General features: G+C 39.1%; 3 protein-coding genes and 1 long non-coding RNA gene across 6 annotated transcripts; 2 read left to right on the top strand and 2 right to left on the bottom strand.

Moving 5' to 3' along the window:
• Positions 1–1,198: 1,198 nt before the first annotated feature.
• LOC135613728 (uncharacterized) lies at positions 1,199–5,290 on the bottom strand. Of its 3 annotated transcripts, XR_010487364.1 has the most exons (4): positions 4,803–5,075; positions 2,670–2,716; positions 2,453–2,527; positions 1,199–1,700 (listed from the first exon to the last, which is right to left on the bottom strand). It is a non-coding gene; the product is annotated as an uncharacterized LOC135613728 (long non-coding RNA). The 3 variants fall into 3 exon arrangements; XR_010487363.1 differs by lacking the exon at positions 1,199–1,700 and having other exon boundaries at positions 2,232–2,527; positions 4,803–5,072; XR_010487365.1 differs by lacking the exons at positions 1,199–1,700; positions 2,670–2,716 and having other exon boundaries at positions 2,232–2,527; positions 4,803–5,290.
• A 747-nt stretch (positions 5,291–6,037) lies between these two features.
• LOC135615882 (L-ascorbate oxidase homolog) lies at positions 6,038–8,610 on the top strand. The gene is made up of 8 exons (XM_065114957.1): positions 6,038–6,354; positions 6,431–6,540; positions 6,610–6,880; positions 6,954–7,050; positions 7,122–7,467; positions 7,555–7,920; positions 8,021–8,099; positions 8,165–8,610. The coding sequence occupies exons 1-8, from the start codon at positions 6,223–6,225 to the stop codon at positions 8,363–8,365; spliced, it is 1,602 nt and encodes a 533-aa protein (XP_064971029.1). The 5' UTR covers positions 6,038–6,222; the 3' UTR covers positions 8,366–8,610.
• Positions 8,611–9,360: 750 nt separating this feature from the next.
• Positions 9,361–13,093, top strand: LOC135615881 (protein TUNICAMYCIN INDUCED 1-like). Its single transcript, XM_065114956.1, has 2 exons — positions 9,361–9,898; positions 12,090–13,093. Exons 1-2 carry the CDS (start codon positions 9,401–9,403, stop codon positions 12,852–12,854), a joined length of 1,263 nt encoding a protein of 420 aa, XP_064971028.1. The 5' UTR covers positions 9,361–9,400; the 3' UTR covers positions 12,855–13,093.
• Positions 13,094–14,034: 941 nt separating this feature from the next.
• LOC135615880 (uncharacterized) lies at positions 14,035–19,123 on the bottom strand. Its single transcript, XM_065114955.1, has 7 exons — positions 18,927–19,123; positions 17,271–17,340; positions 16,471–16,530; positions 16,241–16,355; positions 15,277–15,392; positions 14,726–14,850; positions 14,035–14,443 (listed from the first exon to the last, which is right to left on the bottom strand). Exons 1-7 carry the CDS (start codon positions 19,001–19,003, stop codon positions 14,320–14,322), a joined length of 687 nt encoding a protein of 228 aa, XP_064971027.1. The 5' UTR covers positions 19,004–19,123; the 3' UTR covers positions 14,035–14,319.
• Between the last annotated feature and the right edge of the window lie 1,181 nt (positions 19,124–20,304).

Raw genomic sequence — 20,304 nt, 5'->3', positions numbered from 1 at the left:
TTAGCAAATTTACTAATGAAACCACCCCAAGAAACTGTCTCATTATTACTTCATTGGTTTAACAACTGTATGCAAGTTGAGTGATCCCAAGGCTCTGAGAAGAATGTTAACAAGCATGCATTAACATAATGAAAGAATAAATCATTCTTTCCACTTAAAACTCATGGAAACACAAAAAGATATAACATCTTTATAACATACCCTAGCAGTGAATAGAAGTAAAAAACAGATCCCAGCCAATAGCACTATCCAATTCTTCTTCACAAGGAGAATCAAACTTTCAGCCTAATAACAGTTTCCAGTTGGTAATTAATTTTCCATGTTAGAAACAAGTAGATTAATAAAATAAACCTGTATAGACCAGAAACTCATGGTAGAGGACCGAGGAAAAAGAAGAGAATATCATTCTTAAATAAACCATACAAGCATATATATCAAAAGACAAGCTATATGACAGTGGAGTTACTGTATGACTTTCACCTTTGACTTCTGAAGCACTGTTTGGCTTTTGGAGAAAGCAAAGCACAATCAATTGTGTGAGAACCCAGAGACAACGTTATCCACAGTGCACATCTCCACTGACTTCTGTCCCTTGTGGTTTCCAGAATCTTCCCATCCTCCACCCACCTGTACATGATCATCAAACACCTGCGATATGTTTTTTGTTCTAAAATCATTGAGCTTTTTTAATCCTAATGTTTTCCTTCTTTTTTTTTATTCCATCGTGGTGATAATAAGTATATAAAGATCTACTAAATTACTTACATGTCACCATTCTTAAATTGATGAGATTTGACAGCGAGTTTCCGTCCCTTTTGTGCCATGGAATTCACATGGTGCAATGGCTCAGCAGCAACAGCTTCAACACCCCTTATCAACCGTCCATGGTCATGCTAATTGCACCCAACCAAATTAGCATTCATGTCCTTTCACTGGCTGTGTGGCTCAACTTACCCATCTTGATCGAGACATGGTTTGGTGTTTTCCTCTCGGAAGAAGTGGTGGGCTTCACCAGGACAAAGACGAGGAAAACTTATTGAACCTTGTTTGAGGGTCTCTAATAACTCCTCCATCTCAATCAACCACTCCGATGGATTCCATTCAGGACCCACTTCACGTGGAACGGAATCTGCATGCTCCCTTCTCTGTCAAATCCTAGCATCATCGATCTGGAAGAATCAGATAAATGAATCAGATAAATGAAACATCAAGATCTCTGGTTGATTTCGAATTAAGGTCAGGTCCAAAAGATGCATTTCATGGTCGGAACTATCATGTCAACATGAACAAATGGACCGAACGCAGCAAGAATCTAAAGCTAAGATCTATAGGAAAATGTGAAAAAGATCTAAATCATGTATGTCTCAAATGCCTTTGAACCACTGCCCATTATTTAAAGAGAGATATTGGACTGGACTATCGAAAGATTCTGTAAAAAGGTGGCATGAGATTGTGGTGGTTGGTTACCACATTCTCATATGTTTGTAGTAATTGGCATCAAGTTTAATCAACTTCTTGAAGGTTTGATGAGGATACATGTCAGGATCAAATGCGGAGCTGGAAATCCACATGCTGCTGCATTTACGTGGTTTAGCTGGATGTTTGAAGAGGAGACACAGATTTTGTGAGCCCAAAGAATGACCAGCATTTTATATTAAGGTAGTGATGAGGTCCCTCATCATCCCCTTTATTTCCTGATTCTGCAAGTTAAGAGGAAAGCCAACAACATATTTAACAGATAATACAGGTGCAAAAACTCATATTTTCTAGATAATGTAAGAATTATATCGGTGTTAAAATTTAACAAAGTCCAGAACCATGAGTACGAATACCAGCCAGATTTGAGATCATAGTGTATAAAAGAAAAGAGAGAAGCATATTATCTGTCCATAAAGTGTTATTTATAATGCATGCAAATCCATTCAAGTAACCACATCATCAATTCCTCCCTCAGCTAAAAATACATTCTATGATTTTTTTACATTGTTTTTGCCTATTAAGAACAACCACAAAGATCCTTACAACCTGTGATATTCAATCTAATCAAGTAGTTTCTAGCAGACATCAAGCAGAAATTCAATCTAGACGAACCTTAAATCAGGTCATAACGGGTCATTCTTTTTCCTTTTTTTTTTTTCTTTTCTTTTTTGAGAAGAATGTTGCAAATACAAGAAAAGATATCCACAAGAAGCAGGAAGAGCAGACAAATTGTCAAGGAATCATCAGCTAAATTGTCAAGAAAGACATGTCGAGTTATTCCATAGCATTTAACATCCAATGAAAAGCAGCAGGAAAGCAGACAAAAACATGGAGAGAACTCAGATCCACAACAACAATTTCATCACAAACAAATCATCCAAGACTTTGAATTAGAACATCTGCACCATACATCAACTGAACAATTGCACCTCTACCAGCAAGGAGGGGCTTGAAAAAATTTTCATCAACTCACCTCTAAACAAATGGCTTCCCTGTTGCTTATATGAGAGCTATTACTTCTTTGAGTTGATGTATCCTCGCATATTCCCTATCAATGGCAGAAAAATAGAGGCAACATTTAGAAATGAAATTGCCAACTACAACAGGTTAGTTTCTTGGAAGCTATTAAATGAGGTTGGACCAGAACTTTTACACATCACTAAAGCAATCACAAAATGGCACAAATAAACCTTGTGGACTCTTTGCACGAACTTGAACTCCAAAAGGAACTTGGATCCTACACTACCAAGGAGAGAACTGGAGTAAGGAGATCAATATATATTTAGATAAATGTAACGAAACGATTTTAATTTTTAGATGCAATGCCTTAACATAACTAGTTCAAGAAGGTAATCAAACACAACTGTATCTGCTAGAGAGAGAAAAAGCTACATTCATTGTATTTTTTCATAAAAATATTGTCTTGCTTGTATACTGATATTGCTGAGGTTTAACCTCACGTTCCTGGCATCTTCAGGCATGTTTCAAAACATTAAATCATTGTCGATTAGAATGATATTTAACCAAATGGTCCTAGGGTTGATGGAGTGAAACAGTTCATTTTCTTTGGATGAACTATGGGAGGTTACTCTTGAAGGAATGAGACTCTCAGGCTATTGTTTGACATAGAATTCCAAATGGATTAATGGGGTTTCAAGGCTAATGTTTTTGTTCATCATCTCTCAGACAATCATCTTGGGAAAGACAAACAATGCCCTTCAAGAAGAGTGAATTTTACAATGTAAATACAGAGTTTTACAATAGTGAATTTTATTCTAATTTAATAAATCAATCACAATCACAAACCTAATTTGCAAAATCTTTTACAATGTAAATACAGAGTTTTTCCTTAAGATTTTGGAACTTCATGGATTTATGATAAAAGATTAAATGGGTCAGATCTCTAATGACTACTAGCAAATTGTTTGTTCGCCCTAGTGACAATCCAAGAAAATGGATATATTATTGTTGCTGGCACAGATATGGTGATCCCTGTCATCAGATCTCTCCATCCCTTTTATGGATTTACTCCAAACCTGTCTGCAATTAAATTGATGAAATCAGGTGTTTAAGGTCTAGGTATTGATAAGTTTCATATAAAATTTAAGCTAATTCCCCAGACTTTCAATTATGATATTGGATTCAAAATAAACTTTTCTTGACCAAGTCTTCCGGATGTTCACATGTTTGCCAGTATGTGTTTAATTATCTTCCCCACATAAATGTATATGGATTACCAATGAGTAACAAGACCTCCTCATAAAGACTTTATGGATATTATTGCCCAGAATCATACTTAGCTAGCTTCTCACGTTGCAAGCTCGTTATAATTTTTCGGTGATCAGACAAGGTGTTACAAGAACATAGATAGTAAGAAAAAAATGACAACAGCATAATATGCCAGATTTACGTGCTAAAAACAATTGGACAGTTCTATAAGTGAGTACATGGAATTTGACATTGAACTAATGATTTTGATATAAGATTCAAAATCTTAATAAAAATTAGGATCACAATTGGTCGGATCAGATTTGTCAAATATACATTGTATTAAAAATAATTGAAAATTGCAAAGTAAAAGAATAAAAATAAAACAAAAATAAGAAGAATTTTTTAGAATCATAAAGTCAGCTAAGATTCAATTAGATCCTAATTGATTCATTAACAATCAGCTGATCCAGACCAGTCAATGGAATTGGTGATGCCATATACTAGTAAGGGCATAACTTATGTTAATTCAATCCAATAATCCATGTCTCTTGCTGAAGTCTTAGATAGATTAGGCTTTTTTAAATTAGATGTTAATCGATGCAATGTTCCAAAGATGGTGACTACTGACAGTGGGAGACATCTAAGTGCAGGTTGTAGGCTGCAGGTTGCCAATACACAGCTCATTCCTATATTTTCCATAAAGGATATGATGACAATGGTCAAGAATGCCGCAAGTTGAATTCGAAGCTAGTTCAAAAGCAACCTCAAGCTTTCCAGGCTTCAGCAATATTCTCATTGCACACTGTTATCAACAAAACATGGTCAGTTTCACGCATTAAGAAGACACTTACCCAAGAACTACATTGGAATTACACCATATCCAATGTTTCTCCTCTATAGGGGAATTCGGCAATCACTATTTAATAATAAGCATAGAAATTTCCACCAGGCCCTCTCATCATACTCGTTTACCAAGAAAAGATGCAATTTCTAAGCATCATCCTCTGTGCCGGATGCTGTTTCCAATCCCTAATCAACCGTGATCGGACAAATTTGCTTCATCAAAACGTAATAAAGCGAAGAAAAGGAGGAGGAGAGTAGAAAGTTCTCACCGTTCATTCCGCTGCTCCCACCAGCACTCCGCCCATCCTCCTCGCGCTCCTGGAAGCCCTACTCGCCGGAAACGTCCTCATCGTCCGCGGTCGCCCCCGGCACCTCTCACCCTTTCTTGATACGTCCGGTAACTGAATCAAGCTCGACCCGATCTCAGCTCGATCAAGTCGGCTCGAGTCCAAAACGGCAGGTGGGACCCACACTCGTGGCACGTACAAACCACTCGTGAACAGATAAAAACGGCTTCTTCCCGAGCAATAAAACCTTGCCGTTTCCAGCGCAAACTACGGCGACGACGACGACGACGACAGTGTCTTGAGGGATCAAAGGAAGAAGAGGTCGCGGCACGGACCGATCACCGTGACACGGAGAGAGAGAGAGAGAGAGGTCGGCGGAGGGTCCCGGCGTGGGTCCCGCGGCGAAGGTCATGCCCCACGCTGCCCACCTCCGCTTCTCCTTGCTTCATGCCGGAAAGTGCAATGAGTACATGCGTCCACGAAGGTTCCAGTCTCCGTAAAGCCCAAGGAAGCGTTGCATGATCACGTCGCCTTTTGCAGATCAACACTGCATGGTATCACACGAGTGAGCACTGACTGGTATTGCTTCTTGCTGAGTGCTTGGCGTTCCCTTTCAAACTCGGCATCATTTCTTCTTGCCTGTATAATTTTGTGTAGCGATTATGATTATGTATATTATTATTATTATTATTATTATTATTTTCTTTTACAAGTGTTGTGAGGTCGAAAATATATTGATTTCTTATTAATAGGTATAGTTTAATGAATTCTATGATATTGTTGGTCATAAAAGCCACATTTCATCCTTAGCAATTGAATAATATAAATAAAAATTAGAAATCTTAGAAGTAATTTACATACAAATTCCATGATTATAATCCTCAAGTGATGGCAATCATCATTGCCTACCTGTCAACCTAAATCACCTCCTCTCCAATGGCGACAAATTGATGAGCCGCTCCTATTTGTGTTGGGAAAGAAGGAAGTCGAGCCCAAGCAAGCCCCGGCTGTACGCCACCTTCAAACAAAGCGTGCTCATTACTACGCCTCTCCCTGTGCCTCAATTTCCGTGCCGTCCGCTAACCCCGGTGGAAACTTAGCAAAGCCGTCCCCACACGCGACCATCACGCCGTGGAAACCATAGATCACGCTGTTCGCCATTAACTACATACTGCGAGTCACAGAGATGGAGATGAGGAGGTGGTGGGACTTCGAGAGCTCAGCTTGATTCATATGAGTCTTTTATGCTTCGTTTCACGGACTTGTGTTTGTTCACAGCTCAGTTACCACTCACCGTTCATCGCTACGCGTTAACGCGTTCGATCCTTGTAGCTGTCGCCACGGCTTTCCTGCTTATAAACCCATTCCATCCTCCTCCTCCTTTCCTCGTCCGACGCTGAGAATGATGAGGCTGGTCTGTGGAGTTTTGGTGTTCTTGGCCGCAGCCTTCGTCGCCGGAGCTGACGACCCCTATCGATTCTTCACCTGGACTGTGACGTATGGGCCTATCTATCCTCTTGGAGTTCAGCAGCAGGTTTGTTCGTTGACTGCGTTTGATTCATGCTTTACAGATATGAAAGTAGATGGTGATCTTGGTTTTGGTCTCGAAGGGAATCCTCATCAATGGCCAGTTCCCTGGACCTCGCCTCGACTGCGTCACCAACGACAACATCGTCATCGACGTGATCAACAAGCTCGACGAGCCACTGCTCTTGACATGGTAGCGACGGCGCTTGTTCTTTCTTTCTGGTCTGGATTTGCGTTTCCTTAGAGAGGGATGTGTGTGCAGGAACGGGATCAAACAGAGGAAGAACTCTTGGCAAGATGGAGTGCCGGGGACCAACTGCCCCATCCTCCCCAGTGGCAACTTCACGTACAAGTTCCAGACCAAGGACCAGATTGGTGGGTTCACCTACTTCCCCTCCACCGGCATGCAGAGGGCGGCGGGTGGTTTCGGCTCCCTCAATGTGTACCAGAGGCCGCAGATCCCGGTGCCGTACGCGAAGCCCGCCGATGATTTCAGCTTGCTCGTCGGCGACTGGTACAGGGCCAGCCATAAGGTAACAAGACTGAGCTGCAGACATTGCTTCTCCGAGAGTGACACTGAATGCGTCTTCGCGCTGTATGTTGCAGGTGTTGCAGAAAGTTCTGGATTCAGGAAGCTCGTTGCCTTTCCCAGATGATCTTCTCATCAATGGACAAAAGTACACTGCCTTTGCCGGAGATCAAGGTATCTCTGCTTCACTGATCAGCAGTTTCTTCTCCGTTACATTCCTAAGCAAAACATGGTGCATTGTGCAGGGAAGACTTACCTCTTCAGGATCTCGAATGTGGGGATGACGACCTCTATCAACTTCAGGATCCAAGGCCACAAGATGAAGCTTGTGGAAGTAGAAGGATCGCACACTCTTCAGAACATCTACGATTCCCTCGACATCCATGTCGGTCAATCCTTGTCCGTGCTGGTCACGCTTGATCAGGCTCCCAAGGACTACTACATCGTCGCCTCCACCCGGTTCACCCGGAAGGTCCTGACCGCGACCGCCGTCCTCCATTACAGCAATTCTAACTCCCCTGTTTCCGGTCCGATCCCCGGCGGTCCGGCCTACGGGCTGCATTGGTCCATGAAGCAAGCTAGAACATTCAGGTACGAGTCGTTCTAGCCATCTCATGATCGATGTTTTTGGTGACAGCTTCCACGTTTAATCTGATCTTTTGTTTTCGTTGGCTGAAGGTGGAATCTGACAGCAAGCGCAGCCAGGCCGAATCCGCAAGGTTCGTACCACTACGGCAAGATAACCAGGTCGAGATCGATCATGTTGGCCAATTCAGCAGCCGTGATTGGTGGGAAGCAGCGCTATGCTATCAATGGCGTCTCCTTTGTGGTGCCCGGTACGCCCTTAAAGCTCGCCGACGACTTCAACATCGCCGGGGTCTTCACTTGGGACAGCCTTCCGATTCCGCCGGCCGGAGGTTCCCCTGTTCTTAGCACGCCGGTGGTCCGGTTCAACCTCCATGATTTCGTCGAGATCATCTTCCAGAACACCGAGAAGACCATGCAGACATGGCATCTCGATGGCTACGACTTCTGGGTCGTCGGGTGAGCTCTTCAATCGCGTTGCTTGGTTGCATTAGATCAAAGCAAGCTTGCAGTGGCAATATGGATCTGTTTCTTACGATCGACTGCATGAATGATGCAGATATGGCTCTGGAAAATGGACAGAGCGTCTCCGAAGACGGTACAATCTAGTGGACGCTGTCACCAGACACACTGTGCAGGTTAGTAAATGGATCTTACTGTTTGCTCAGAATGCAGCGTCTCAAATCTCTTCATGGTCGTATAGGTTTATCCAAATGGATGGTCTGCGATCTTGGTGTCATTGGACAACCAAGGAATGTGGAACCTGAGGTCTGCAATGTGGGCAAGACAATACCTGGGGCAGCAGTTCTACATCAGGGTGTGGACTCCAGAGAAAAGCTACGCCAATGAGTATGACATGCCTGCAAATGCCTTGCGGTGTGGGAAGGCTGTTGGCCTTCGCTAGTACTGGGAACAATAATATCCTTCGTTCAACCTCTTGAATCTTGTGTCACGAGAGGGTGGCTGCAAAGCAACAGAGAACAATAATGAGAGAGTGCAAGAAACCATCTTTTTTATTATGTCACCTTTGTATCTCCATTTGTTTTCTTACATGTATCAACAGATCAATTGCAAAGATCATTCCTACACGGTGATTTCTTTCGCAGATTGAAAAGATCTCTATGAATAAGACTTTTTTTACACATGGCACGATACGTGTGATATTTTTTTTCGACATGTGAGAAAAATTAGAATTAAATATTTTACTTTCGTATAGAAATCTTAATATTATTTTTTAAGTAGAAGAATCGAAATACTAATGATAGTTAACTATAAAAGATAATATATAATTATCTCAAAATCTCTTAATCAAATTAATATTTATCTATCTTTAATTTCTTAAATTACCTATAAGTCTAAAGTATGTTTTGTATTAATTTGTTTTCCTTTTATTTACTATGGCTACGGTTTTAGTTTGTGAGATTAAAACGATTAAAAGCATTTATTATGTTGAAAAATCATCACATGTCCTTTAATCAGTGTATTAAAAATTGTCATGTATCCTCATTTAACATTAGTTTAATTCCTCTTCTTATTATGTTGTATCTTTGAAATAAAAGTGAATATATATTTTCGGAATATGCCATCTGTATCCATTACTACATTACAAAGTTGCCATGTGTCCTGCCGAGGTTCATTGACACAACGGGTTTGGATTCGGATCTAATCAAAAAGTACCCGATCCGCTATTTGTTGTAACGTCTGTTAAAATCATTATAACGGGATGGAATAGGGCGCTTGATCTGTTAATACTGTTATAACTAGTTGGTGGTAAGCACTGGTTATTATGTGGCGCATTCTGAGCCGTTTGATCTCTATATCCATCGTCGTGTGTCGTGGGGGAGCAGGATATGGGAGGCCGGTTAACGTCACCGCCGTCGCTTTAAATAGGCAACGCGAAGACCAAATCGATCGAAGAATGCGAATTTGGGGGAATTAAATGGCGATGCCTTCTACTGTTCTCGTCGCCGTCTTCCTCCTCTTCCTCGCCGCCGGTTCCTTCGATTCCTCCACCGCATCCCTCCCCTTTAACTCCTCCTTCACCCTCCTCCCTCCCCCGCCACCGGATTCCCCGCTCCCTCGACCGCTCCTGAGGGAGGTGGTGAGGGCGCTCGCGGCCAAGGAGGGGTGGGATCCGGCGGCTGAGGTTAGGATCGCCGATTTGGACGGAAAGACCGCCAGGGTCGGCGTGTCACAGAGGTATGAGTTTCACGTTAGGGTCGGCAGGAGGGCCATGATCTTGAGGTTCTACGATGAGGCCGTCTCGTGGAGAAGGGCGGATGGGGCAGTTGTTGAGTCTGGGTCGGACTTGGTCGCTGGTGATGGGGTCGCAGGGCTCACGCCGGCCGTCAGGGCTTTGGAGTTGGTGGGGCCGCTCGATTTGAGGGTTGACGGCGGTGGTGGAGATGCTGATCTGATCTCGCTGCATTTGCCCACTGTGAGCTATCTTCCCCTATTGCTTTTTCTTTACACTTATTTGTTTTCTGGACGCAATTTACAAGGATAAGGTTCTTTACGTTTATATTTTTAGTTCCGGATTTAACATGCGTCTGAACGAATTGTTGAATGATGTGATGCGGTGGTAATTTAACCATTCTTTGTAAGAATCGCAGTTTTACATATCTGACGGTTTGTAACTTCATTTCTTGTAGTACGATTGATTTAATTGGGATTGAGGTCGTTGATTACAGAGTGATTTGAATACAAATCGGTGTTGTTCACTTGTTCATCAATAATGACGATCTGTTGTACCTGCCTATTGATTGTAGGCTCAACAAGTTTTAGCCAGGACTGTACTCTTTTATGATGTTCTATGTTCATATCATTTTAAATGATTGATCTGAAGTTCCAAATCACCATATATCATTTGGTCAAAAGCAGTAAAAGGGAAACGGAACAGTCGAAAGATAGAGTTGAAGTAATCCCAAATTCTTCCATTAAAATGGTAGCTTAAACAAGTGAGAATTGTGTTGTTGGATACTGAAGGCTGGTGAAATTAAAATTAAAGATTTAGAAAGCATTACATTATGAACTGGTGCAGCCATCTTGATCTGCTCATCAAACTTGAGAGTGAAACATGTGTTATTGTGACTTTCATTCGTAACTGAAGTCTAAGACTTCAAATATTACCTAATATTTTAACCTGGTGGTTCTTATATTGTTTATGAAAATTTAATCGAATTCCTTCTGGTTTTGTTTTCTAGTTATGCAACTAGCATTTTCCATCATCTTCTTCTAAATCTTCTATGTGAAATTACCTATTGTTAATTGTAACCCTCATATGAGCAAACCTTGTAAAATAGGCTTCTGTAATATTTATCGTATTCTATTTTTGTTTTTTATGTGTCTTAATTAATATATTTTTGTGATATTTCTTTTAGCCAGCATATGATCTCATGTATTATCGTTAACTTTAATGAGTAGCCTTGTTGAGGTTCATCAGATTGTGCGCAGCTTAAAGCCTAGCCATAGTAATCTGGATCAGGATTGTCCTGAGCAGATTGGTGAACTGCTTTTTGTTGAAGACAATATAAAAGCTCAAACATTTTTAGAAGAAAAAAAATATAGAAAAAGGAAGATGATTAAGGAATACTAATCCTTACAATATTGTAATGATTAGTAATGGAAGTCTCGAACAACAACGATAACAAAGTCGGAAGTCTCAACTAGTCTTAGAAGTCTCCTTAGTAGGGAAATCAGCTGATCAGAATTGGCCATTATCAACCTTAAAAAGCATTGATTGTATTATAATATCACAATTTGTCTGTCATTGATTAATTTTTTTCTTTTCATATAGATCCTAGTGTCTTTTTTTGAAAAACTGAAGATTTTCTTTCAAGTTAAGAATTTGCAAATTACTGAACATAACTCTTGTTGTCACACTATCAAATATTCTAATAATTTTTTGCTTTTATGAGTTGTTCAAACACAGAGATAGAGGAAGTAATTTCTATTTGGAGTTTTCTTGTCCAAAAGTTAAAAAAACACTAGTTCCTTAGCTGGTGCTATTCTAGGGAGTTTGTAATATGAGCTTTCTAGAAATTTGACATTCATTTAGATTCATATTGAATCAAGAAGGTTACTGAATTAAACATTGAATCCAAAAGTTCTGTGAATGATCAACACGGTGGGATCTTAACTGGAGAGAAATCTTTCAAAAAAATGCAAAACTAAGCACATATACATTGCATTGTCTTTGACATGTAAATGAAAGAACACATTGCTAATTTGCTATTCATTTCATTTTAGTTTCTTCACTTGGGCATTCTTATGACAAATCTGATTTTGAGCAAGATTTTTGGACTTTGTAAAAGGAGAAATGCTGTATCCGCCTAGTTTTGTTTATAGTGTTTTGTAGCCAAACATGCTTCATACAGTATACTTCATGATGGTTTTCCTGCCTTAAACATTTTAGTATAGCTGATGTGCATATGTTGGTCCGACAGTCTCTTGTTTCAATCTGTGTGTGTGTGTGTATATATATACATATATATATATATATATATATATATATATATATATATAGAGAGAGAGAGAGAGAGAGAGAGAGAGAGAGATACATTTGCTTTCCAAGTGCTACTTATTTTAGTACATTATGAAGAAGATGAAATTTTTTTTTTCTTTTGCAGTCAAACATCACCTATAGTGGCTTAAGGAAGATATTTGTTGGTATTGGCATCAGGATAAAGATAGAGGGTGCCCAAGGAGTCTCTCTCAGCCACCCATATGATATTGGGCTTTCGCTTAATGGAAGCTTAGCTGCACATGTTGAACACCATAATAAGTTTTGGCACCTTGGCTACTCCTCTTGCGTACCACATCTCTCAGTGCATGTCATGGGATCAGTATCAGTATCGGCTCATGGGTACGATAACACTGTAGGTGACATCGAAGCTGCATTCAAGACCGATGATACTGTTGAATTGCTACCTGCCAAATGTTACAGCAACGGCCGTGTAAAGCAGATATCATCCTGTTCATTTTGTTTTGTCAGTTCGAGGTTGAGCATGCTAGACAAACTCGTTGGGGGCTTGCTCGGCAACAATGTCTCTCCCGACACATCCGTACGATTCACCAAAGCAAAGATCACATCGGCAACTGAAATCAAATTCCGTTTGCAGCTCGAAAGAGACATTACCGAGAACAACAACAGGAGCTTGGAAAAGGTACCAGAATGGAAGCAGAAACCCAAGGCTGCACAAATCTGGTTGGAGATAATGGCTAGAGTGGAAGGAGAAGGGCGGCTGAAGCCTGTGTTAGTAAAAAAGCTGAAGAGACCTTACACCATCGCGGATTCTATTTCTTTCAGCAGTTTGATGTCAAATATTTCATTCACAAAATTTCCATCATTCGTTGTACCTCCCGAGGCTTTGACATTGGACGTAAAGTGGTAGGGAGGATGTACAGTTTCTGTCCGGTAATCGTGGACTCACAGAAAGGAGATGAAGTGCACATAACTTTATATCCGTCGTCTGCGTATATAGAGGAGGAGGCCACGGAGAGTATTCATGGTAGGAAATTTGCTGTCTATGTGTCAACAGAGGTTGTAAATTAGTAGAACCCGTCCTTCTGTGACGAATAATTTGTGTTGGATTACCAGAATATATATAATGGTCTGTTCCAAACTTCTTTTGGGATTGGAGTTAGAAGCGATCATCCTGTCATCATTTGTTTTGTTTTTGGCTATTGGAGAAAATGTCTGTTTCAACCCAATGCATAGACAGAACGTAGTGCCGAGCTGGATTGGAAACACTCTTAGTTTGGTGTTCTGGACGAGAAATATGTTGGTAAGAGTTCGATCGAAGACAGTGGTCGAGTCTGACATGCACGCGATTTCTCGATCGGATCGATCTTGTTGCCATAGATTTGAGATTTTCACCTATCATAACTAGTCTGACCGATAACCTTTTTCCATTTGACTTCAATATTTGATTGACTTTGATTATCAATTTACCATAATCCGATCTGATAAAATAATTAATCTAAAATATTTAATATAAAATTAATAATAACGAATTCATTTTATAAGATAATCTTAATTAAATCGGAATGTTATGTATTCGACCACAATATTGCACAAAAAGAGAATTCTTCTATTTCTAATATCAACGGCCATCACATTAAAATTGGCGTGAAGACTGACTACGTACAGATCAGGATAGATAGATGTTGTGCTTCTTTACAGCTCTTTATTGTTTTCTTCTTTACAGCCATCACATTAAAAGCCTCAGCTGATGATGATGATGATGATGAGAAATTACTAATCAAAAAAGTTAGTTAAAGCTGGTCCTCACCTTACCAAGTGATCAGAAGCCAACTTCTGACAATGCCTTGGAGGGTTCGTTTCATCAAGTGGTAGAACAAAGGAGGCAAGCTTTCAGATTTGGCTGTGGCTAACAATTATGTAACAATGTCTGGTCTATGGGTTCAAACTTTGTAACAATGTCTCTGTTTTGACCCACCATTCAAGGATTTCTTGACAGGTCAACCAGCGATCATTATTAGGGTTCACAAGAACCATCATACTGACTGAGACTATTGGCATTCCATCCATGATTCCTAAAAACATGCATCAAAAGCAAAAGGTTGGACTCATAATATTTATTTGTTCATGGTGACAGAATAAAATTCACAATCCCAAGTAATCTTGAAATAGTTGTCTAAACTACAAAAACTTGTGTGTCTGCAAAACATTAATGCTACCAAATTGATGCACCATTTATATCAGGAAGCGAGCTTGTCCAGAGCGTTACCCAGATCAAGAAGGCTAAACATGGCAACCGGTAAATAGTCGATACATGCGATGAAATACGCCAAAGCTCCTTCACCAAATATGTCGGTTTCCACCACGGACACTTGTTATATCGATGGTCTCTGACAAGCAGAAAAAAGTTGCCAGCTGATGAAGGCCATCACCAGTGAAGAAGCCAGTTCAAAGGCTACCACCTTCGGAGGGTGCCACCCCAAAGCTCTTCTCAGGTAGCTGCAATATTTATAATAATAGAATGTCCAGAATGAAACGGTTTGCGTTCAATGTCATTAAGACCCAAGCGAAATCTTATGAACCAAATGAAATTGAATTAGTGTTCATAGCAAAAATACAAGCAACATTAGATTTATCATGCATATCAGTGTGACGATTACTTCACAAAGCTAGCATACGGTAATGCATCATCAAACATGGTTGCTGTGTCAATTCCATGCTTAGAACTTGTGATAGATGGCTATAAAGCTAGCAACATGAGTCGAAAGAGAGATAAAGAACCTTGTGATAGATGGCATTGTTGCAAGAACACCAGCACATGCATAAATTATTGGTATCAGAGTTCTGGGTTTGTTCTTCCTAAGCCACATCAAGGACCCAAGTGCAGCAAGGGAGAGATTTAGTACCTAATATCAGGAAAGAAAAAAAAAACAATAGGTTATTATCAAGATAATTTAAATAAATTAAGCTCATATCCTCATACATAATGAATAACTTGCTATCCTGATTGTATAAGGATAACAAACATAAATCATAAAGAATACGAAAAGAGTTATAATAGAATTTTTTTTCCTAAACTATAATACAATTAACAACACTAAGGAGAAGTCCGGTCTCCCAAATGAAGAAGGATTTGGGGAGATCAATCATATCAAATAAAATTAATCTAGCCTTCCAACTCTAGGAGTTAGCATGCATTACTACTAAGTAAAACAACAGCAGATTACTGATTACCTATTACTCGTAAATTATTTATTCTAGTAGACACTAATTTGACCATCAAAAGTAGTGCAGATAATTTTGCTAAACTCAAGCAAGATAATTATAGATACCAGATTCGCATTTGCTTCGATGCCTTGAAAAATGTATTCCCACGTGAATTCTAATCCTCTAGCTCCCACCCAAAGAGGTGCCAATCGGTGCAGAACAGAATCTGCAAAAGCCCAACCTGCATACAACAAGAAGTCACGTCATGCGAAAAACAAAAATGAAACTCCTGCAATATAATACAATAAAATGGCAGTCACACACCAGCAAAACACTAAAAGCAAATTAAGAAGGTGGAGATTTAAAATTAACTAAACAGAACAAGCTGTCTAAACCGACTAGCTCCTAGCAATATATGCTGTGTCAGATACTACTGATATCAGATTCTAGAAATATGAAATTCAAGAAAATTAAAAAAGCAACAATTAGAAGGCCAACAAAGTAATGGACATGAGAATGAAGATTTATCTGACAATAAAGATGTCAACATGTGAGCTAACGTAAAAAACTTAAAGAACATAGTTCCAAACATTTAGGAGTACAATATTAACCACTATTGACACAATCCTCAAATGATGATGACACCGAGTGGCATTTTTATACTGTGGGATAGGCATCTCAATGACTAGGTCAGAATAAAGAATCTGAGGTGAGCTAAGGGGGAAGATGAACCTGCATGTAGGTAATACTAGTAAATCAAAAGAAAATCTCTCCTCAATGAAAAGATAACATGCACAACCCATCTATATAAGCTCGGTTTAGTTGTATTTTCCTCCGTGGTTCAAGGATATCTAGAACCAAGTCCCTTAGTTAACATCATATAGGGCAAACACGAAATGCAAGTTCTGAAAATACAGGTAATAAGAGAGATGAAGTACAAATGTGAAAAACTGATTGACCTGTAGGTAACTCGTCTTATTTCCTAAATTATTACGTTAGTGTACTTTCACTACGAAAACAACAGAGATTCCAGAAGAATTGAATGCCCAAAAACCAGAAACCAGAAAACAAATAGCATTACTTTCTTACCAAGACCAACAGCCTGGAACTTATGATTCTGAGAAATGTTTCTGTGCATCAGCTGCGTCAATGCAAAATAAAGTCCAGCTACATCTATGAATCCAATCAAAGCTTTGAGCAATTCCTAGTGAACCAAATGAATAAATTAAGTATTTGTAGCGAGAACAACGTCGACATGCATATATTTTCGGAAACAAAAACTCTAGATTTAGGCATCTAAAAGACATGCGAGGAACCACCTGATAGGGATCAAAGCTGTCATTCTCGGGTACTTTAAGAAATGTTGCCAGGCAAATAAGCTGCAGGTAAACTATGTTGAGGTTAGTATTGGTAAAGAATAATCACAAGAGTAGGAAGTGAAAATCCTAACTGGAACAGTCACAGGTGAAACTTACAACAATAATAATTTCATATATCAAGAGCATAAAAATTAAGAATAAGCAAGTAAAATTAAAATTAAACATTTTATCCTTCTAGATGATTGAACAATAGTGTATCAGTTTAACCAAGAGTAAAGGACTAGAATAATCTACGACAAACAATAAAAAGAATCCCATGCAATAAATTTAATTAAGAATGTGCGAAGATATATGAAAATTTTACCCCAAAAAATCCACATGTTTTCTACAAGGGTTTCTCCGAATAACTCAAAGACAGCCAAAGAGGTACCACACTTTTATCAAACAAAAAGAGGAAATGAGAAAGAAGAACAAAGTAAAGGAGAAAAGGTGGAGATTGGCTAAAAGTTGAACTAAAATAAATCTTTTTTTGTCATAATTTCCATATGCACTTAATCTGAAGAAAAGTAGACTGTTAAGATCTAAATTTTAAAAAGCTATTATATGGCTGAGTTTTGTGGTAAACACAATTAGTTTCCTCTCCCTCTCTAGTATTTTTTGGTAGCTATCCAATACCACAAAGAATGTTAAATTAAGAATGAAATCATACAGCAAGATCATTAAAATTAGACTTAAGGAAATACTTAGATAATTTTTTTCACGTACAAAAAAGTCAACTGCAGTAAATTAAATTTACAAACCTTTACTAAAGTAGTTCCCAAATAAACTACAGCAGCTTTAACAGAAGTTCCAATTGTATCATACTCTGACCTGTACGAAGCACATGGAATGAGATATGATCTATGATATGCAGAAGCATGTGAAATTTTTATGATAAGTCACCATTGGTTCTGATAACATAAAAATGGCAAAATCTCCATCAACAATGATTACAACAACAATCATCTAAAAATAACCATACAAAAACATGTCGATAATTGGACAAAAAGGTTCTGTTAAGTCAGCTAATAGTAAACTAGAATAAGTTAGGATCTGATGCAACCATCAACTTCAACAAAGATCATAAGCAGGTTGAAGTTGCACCTCTAGCCCCAACATCTACATGTACCCTTTCTTGTTACACAGATTTTTTAGAATTTAACTCTGTTATTTCTTGTCATCTATAACTTGACTCAACTCCCTGCTGCAACATTGTACATAATGGTCATTTGTAGACGTATTTAAACAACTTAAAATGACTTAGAACTGATCTTGTGGACAAGAACATCTTCAAATAATGTTCTCTAGGCCTATCTATAGTATCTCCTTAGAACTCTTCCTCACATACAAGAACTAATCTTGTGTACAGAATCTTACCTTGTGTCATATACTCAAACAATATGTTATTACTAGATCCAACCTTGATAAATCTAAAATTAGATGGTTGTTCACAAAATATATTGTTCCGTTACCAATTTCAGTAACCTATCAGGCAGATATAGTGCTGGTATACATGATGGTATGTAGACCCATATCATCCGGTACCACTCCATAAAATAATAAAAAATTAAAATGAATTAATATGTACCAGTATTGAGCTATATGTTTCAATACCGCAGCTTGACTGGACTAATAAATCCCGACCTGCATGTATTGGCCCGACTGATATCTTAAATCTTAATTTCATGCATTCTATTTCTAGCAAGATGAAAAGTTCAATAATTTAAACAGCTAAACAAACGAAAGACTAAGATCTGTATTCCTTCAAACACAAACTAAGCAAAGATTACAAACTTTGAATATTTTCAACAAAGTTCAGCAAGTCAGAAAAAGGATGGCGCCTCGCACTAGGCTCCCGCCAACGAGCATTCTTCACTTCAAGTATGAACAGAAGGTTATACCCACAACTTACAGTCTCCCCCAGTCCTACCGACATTCCATGTATCCCCAGAGGTGAAATAGAATTGTGTAGCACAAACATTAGCTTCCAAAAGACACTTAAACTTAACCGCCAACTCATCCATCGTCGTCTTCGGATTTACCACATTGTTAAAATGCTAGGTCGACAAGCAAATCTAAACCTAAAGCAACGTTAGCGAATTCTCTTCTTCAAGGCTCACAAATAGCTCCATCGTCACAAAGAAACACCATGACAAGCCCCGACCTGAATCTCGCCAAATAATTTGCTAACTAGAACAAAGGTGAGAATCCCTAAGTTCGATGAGAACAAGGATCATTACCAAACTTACAAACAAATCGAAGCGAGCGAAACCTAGGGTTTCTGGAAGAAGCTCAGGATCGGATCTGAACACAAATTGCACTTCGATAATCCCACCGACGAGGAATCGGAGTATAAGTGTGGATCGGCGATGGAGATCAAAGGAACCGATGGTCAGAGAGGAGGAATCGGGGCTTACAGAGGAGTGGCGGAGTAGTAGACGGCGTGAGGGCCGAAGGTGAGGATGGCGCAATTGAAGAAGTGAAACACCGTCATCTTCCTCCCGACTCCTCCCCCTCGCTCCCGCTCTCGGTTCGTTCGCTAGCAGCCTCCGCTGCTTTGTTCGACGGCGGGTGTTACGGAGACCACGAAGAAGACTCCTCCTCCTCTTAATGGGGCAATTACGAAGACGACCTCTATTAATGGGCATCCTGATAATAATACACAATTCAAGATTGGGCCTTACTTGTGGGCCGGATTACATACTTTGAATGATCTAATGGACTTTAATTTAAAGTACCTAAAATCACAAAAAATATATATGTTTTTAATTAACAGTTAAAAATACATTTATGAATTTTCACTAAGATAGTTATTATATTTATTGTAATTGATTAAGTCTGTAGAATTTTCTGCTCAAAATTTCTAGAAAATGGATAGACTATTTCATCCCTTAATATTTTATTTTTCTATCAGATGTATAATTTATATTGTTTAACACTTGCTATCATAGGGTAGTAGATTGATTCAGACCCAACATGAAGAATTTAAATTTATCCAATTCATTCTCTATGACCAAAAATATATATTCCAACGTATAATATCACTCTTTGATTTTATTTTAATTTTTTTTATCAATGTTATTATTAACTTGATTAGAATTGTTCGACACTGATTTCTAATCGAGACTGCGATGAATATAGAGAATAATTATATGTATTATTCAACGATCAACGAGTCATGAGATCAACAATGAGAGTAAAAGATTTATAAATATATTGTTAGCCTCGAGAGATCAAGTTAGCATATGTGATAACGACCTTCTTAACATGTCTCACTATTAATTATTATATTAAAAAATTAAAATCATTATATTAGACACAAATCATGATTTATATTCTTAACAACAATCATTAGATTAGACACAAATCGGCGCATCTTCAATTAGATGCCATGAATTTGTGCTCCAATAATTGCCAATCTTATCCAATCACTTCACATTTTGATGTGTACCCCAATGCGATTTCTCGAGTCATAACAGGCGGGCAGAAGATCCACCCGTTCACGTACCCCAAGTTATCCCCACACACTCCGAGACACAGCATCAGGATCGCGTAGTCCAAACCGTGCAACGTCGTCGTGTACCGCCGTCACCCTCGAGAGCGTATCGTTACCACCTACCGAATCGGTACGTGGCGGGGCGGAACCGTTTACTTGCAGCAGTGGAAGAAGCTAAATGATTGAGCTCGAGCCGTCACGCGGCAAATGCATTATGTGGCCTCTCATTCGACCTAAACTTCACCTACCACCTGCAAACAGTGGCACAGGTGGCTTACGAAGGAATCCATATTGCAGTC

The sequence above is a fragment of the Musa acuminata genome, chromosome BXJ2-6 (assembly GCF_036884655.1).
Source record: "Musa acuminata AAA Group cultivar baxijiao chromosome BXJ2-6, Cavendish_Baxijiao_AAA, whole genome shotgun sequence".
In the NCBI taxonomy this organism is placed as follows: domain Eukaryota; kingdom Viridiplantae; phylum Streptophyta; class Magnoliopsida; order Zingiberales; family Musaceae; genus Musa; species Musa acuminata.
The sequence above is the reverse complement of the archived record's forward strand: the minus strand, read 5'-3'. Positions and strand labels throughout refer to the sequence as shown.

What these genes read in the sequence shown, in the direction of transcription:
- LOC135615882 (XM_065114957.1), top strand. Translation starts at nt 6,223, where the DNA reads ATGATGAGGCTGGTCTGTGGAGTTTTGGTGTTCTTGGCCGCAGCCTTC. An exon ending in GGTACAGGGCCAGCCATAAG is followed by an intron (nt 6,881 to 6,953) that starts GTAACAAGACTG and finishes TGTATGTTGCAG; the next exon opens with GTGTTGCAGAAAGTTCTGGA. An exon ending in AAGCAAGCTAGAACATTCAG is followed by an intron (nt 7,468 to 7,554) that starts GTACGAGTCGTT and finishes CGTTGGCTGAAG; the next exon opens with GTGGAATCTGACAGCAAGCG.
- LOC135615881 (XM_065114956.1), top strand. Translation starts at nt 9,401, where the DNA reads ATGGCGATGCCTTCTACTGTTCTCGTCGCCGTCTTCCTCCTCTTCCTC. An exon ending in TCTCGCTGCATTTGCCCACT is followed by an intron (nt 9,899 to 12,089) that starts GTGAGCTATCTT and finishes TTTCTTTTGCAG; the next exon opens with TCAAACATCACCTATAGTGG.
- LOC135615880 (XM_065114955.1), bottom strand. Translation starts at nt 19,003, where the DNA reads ATGACGGTGTTTCACTTCTTCAATTGCGCCATCCTCACCTTCGGCCCT. An exon ending in GTTCCAGGCTGTTGGTCTTG is followed by an intron (nt 15,393 to 16,240) that starts GTAAGAAAGTAA and finishes TGTTGTATGCAG; the next exon opens with GTTGGGCTTTTGCAGATTCT. An exon ending in ACAATGCCATCTATCACAAG is followed by an intron (nt 14,444 to 14,725) that starts GTTCTTTATCTC and finishes TAAATATTGCAG; the next exon opens with CTACCTGAGAAGAGCTTTGG.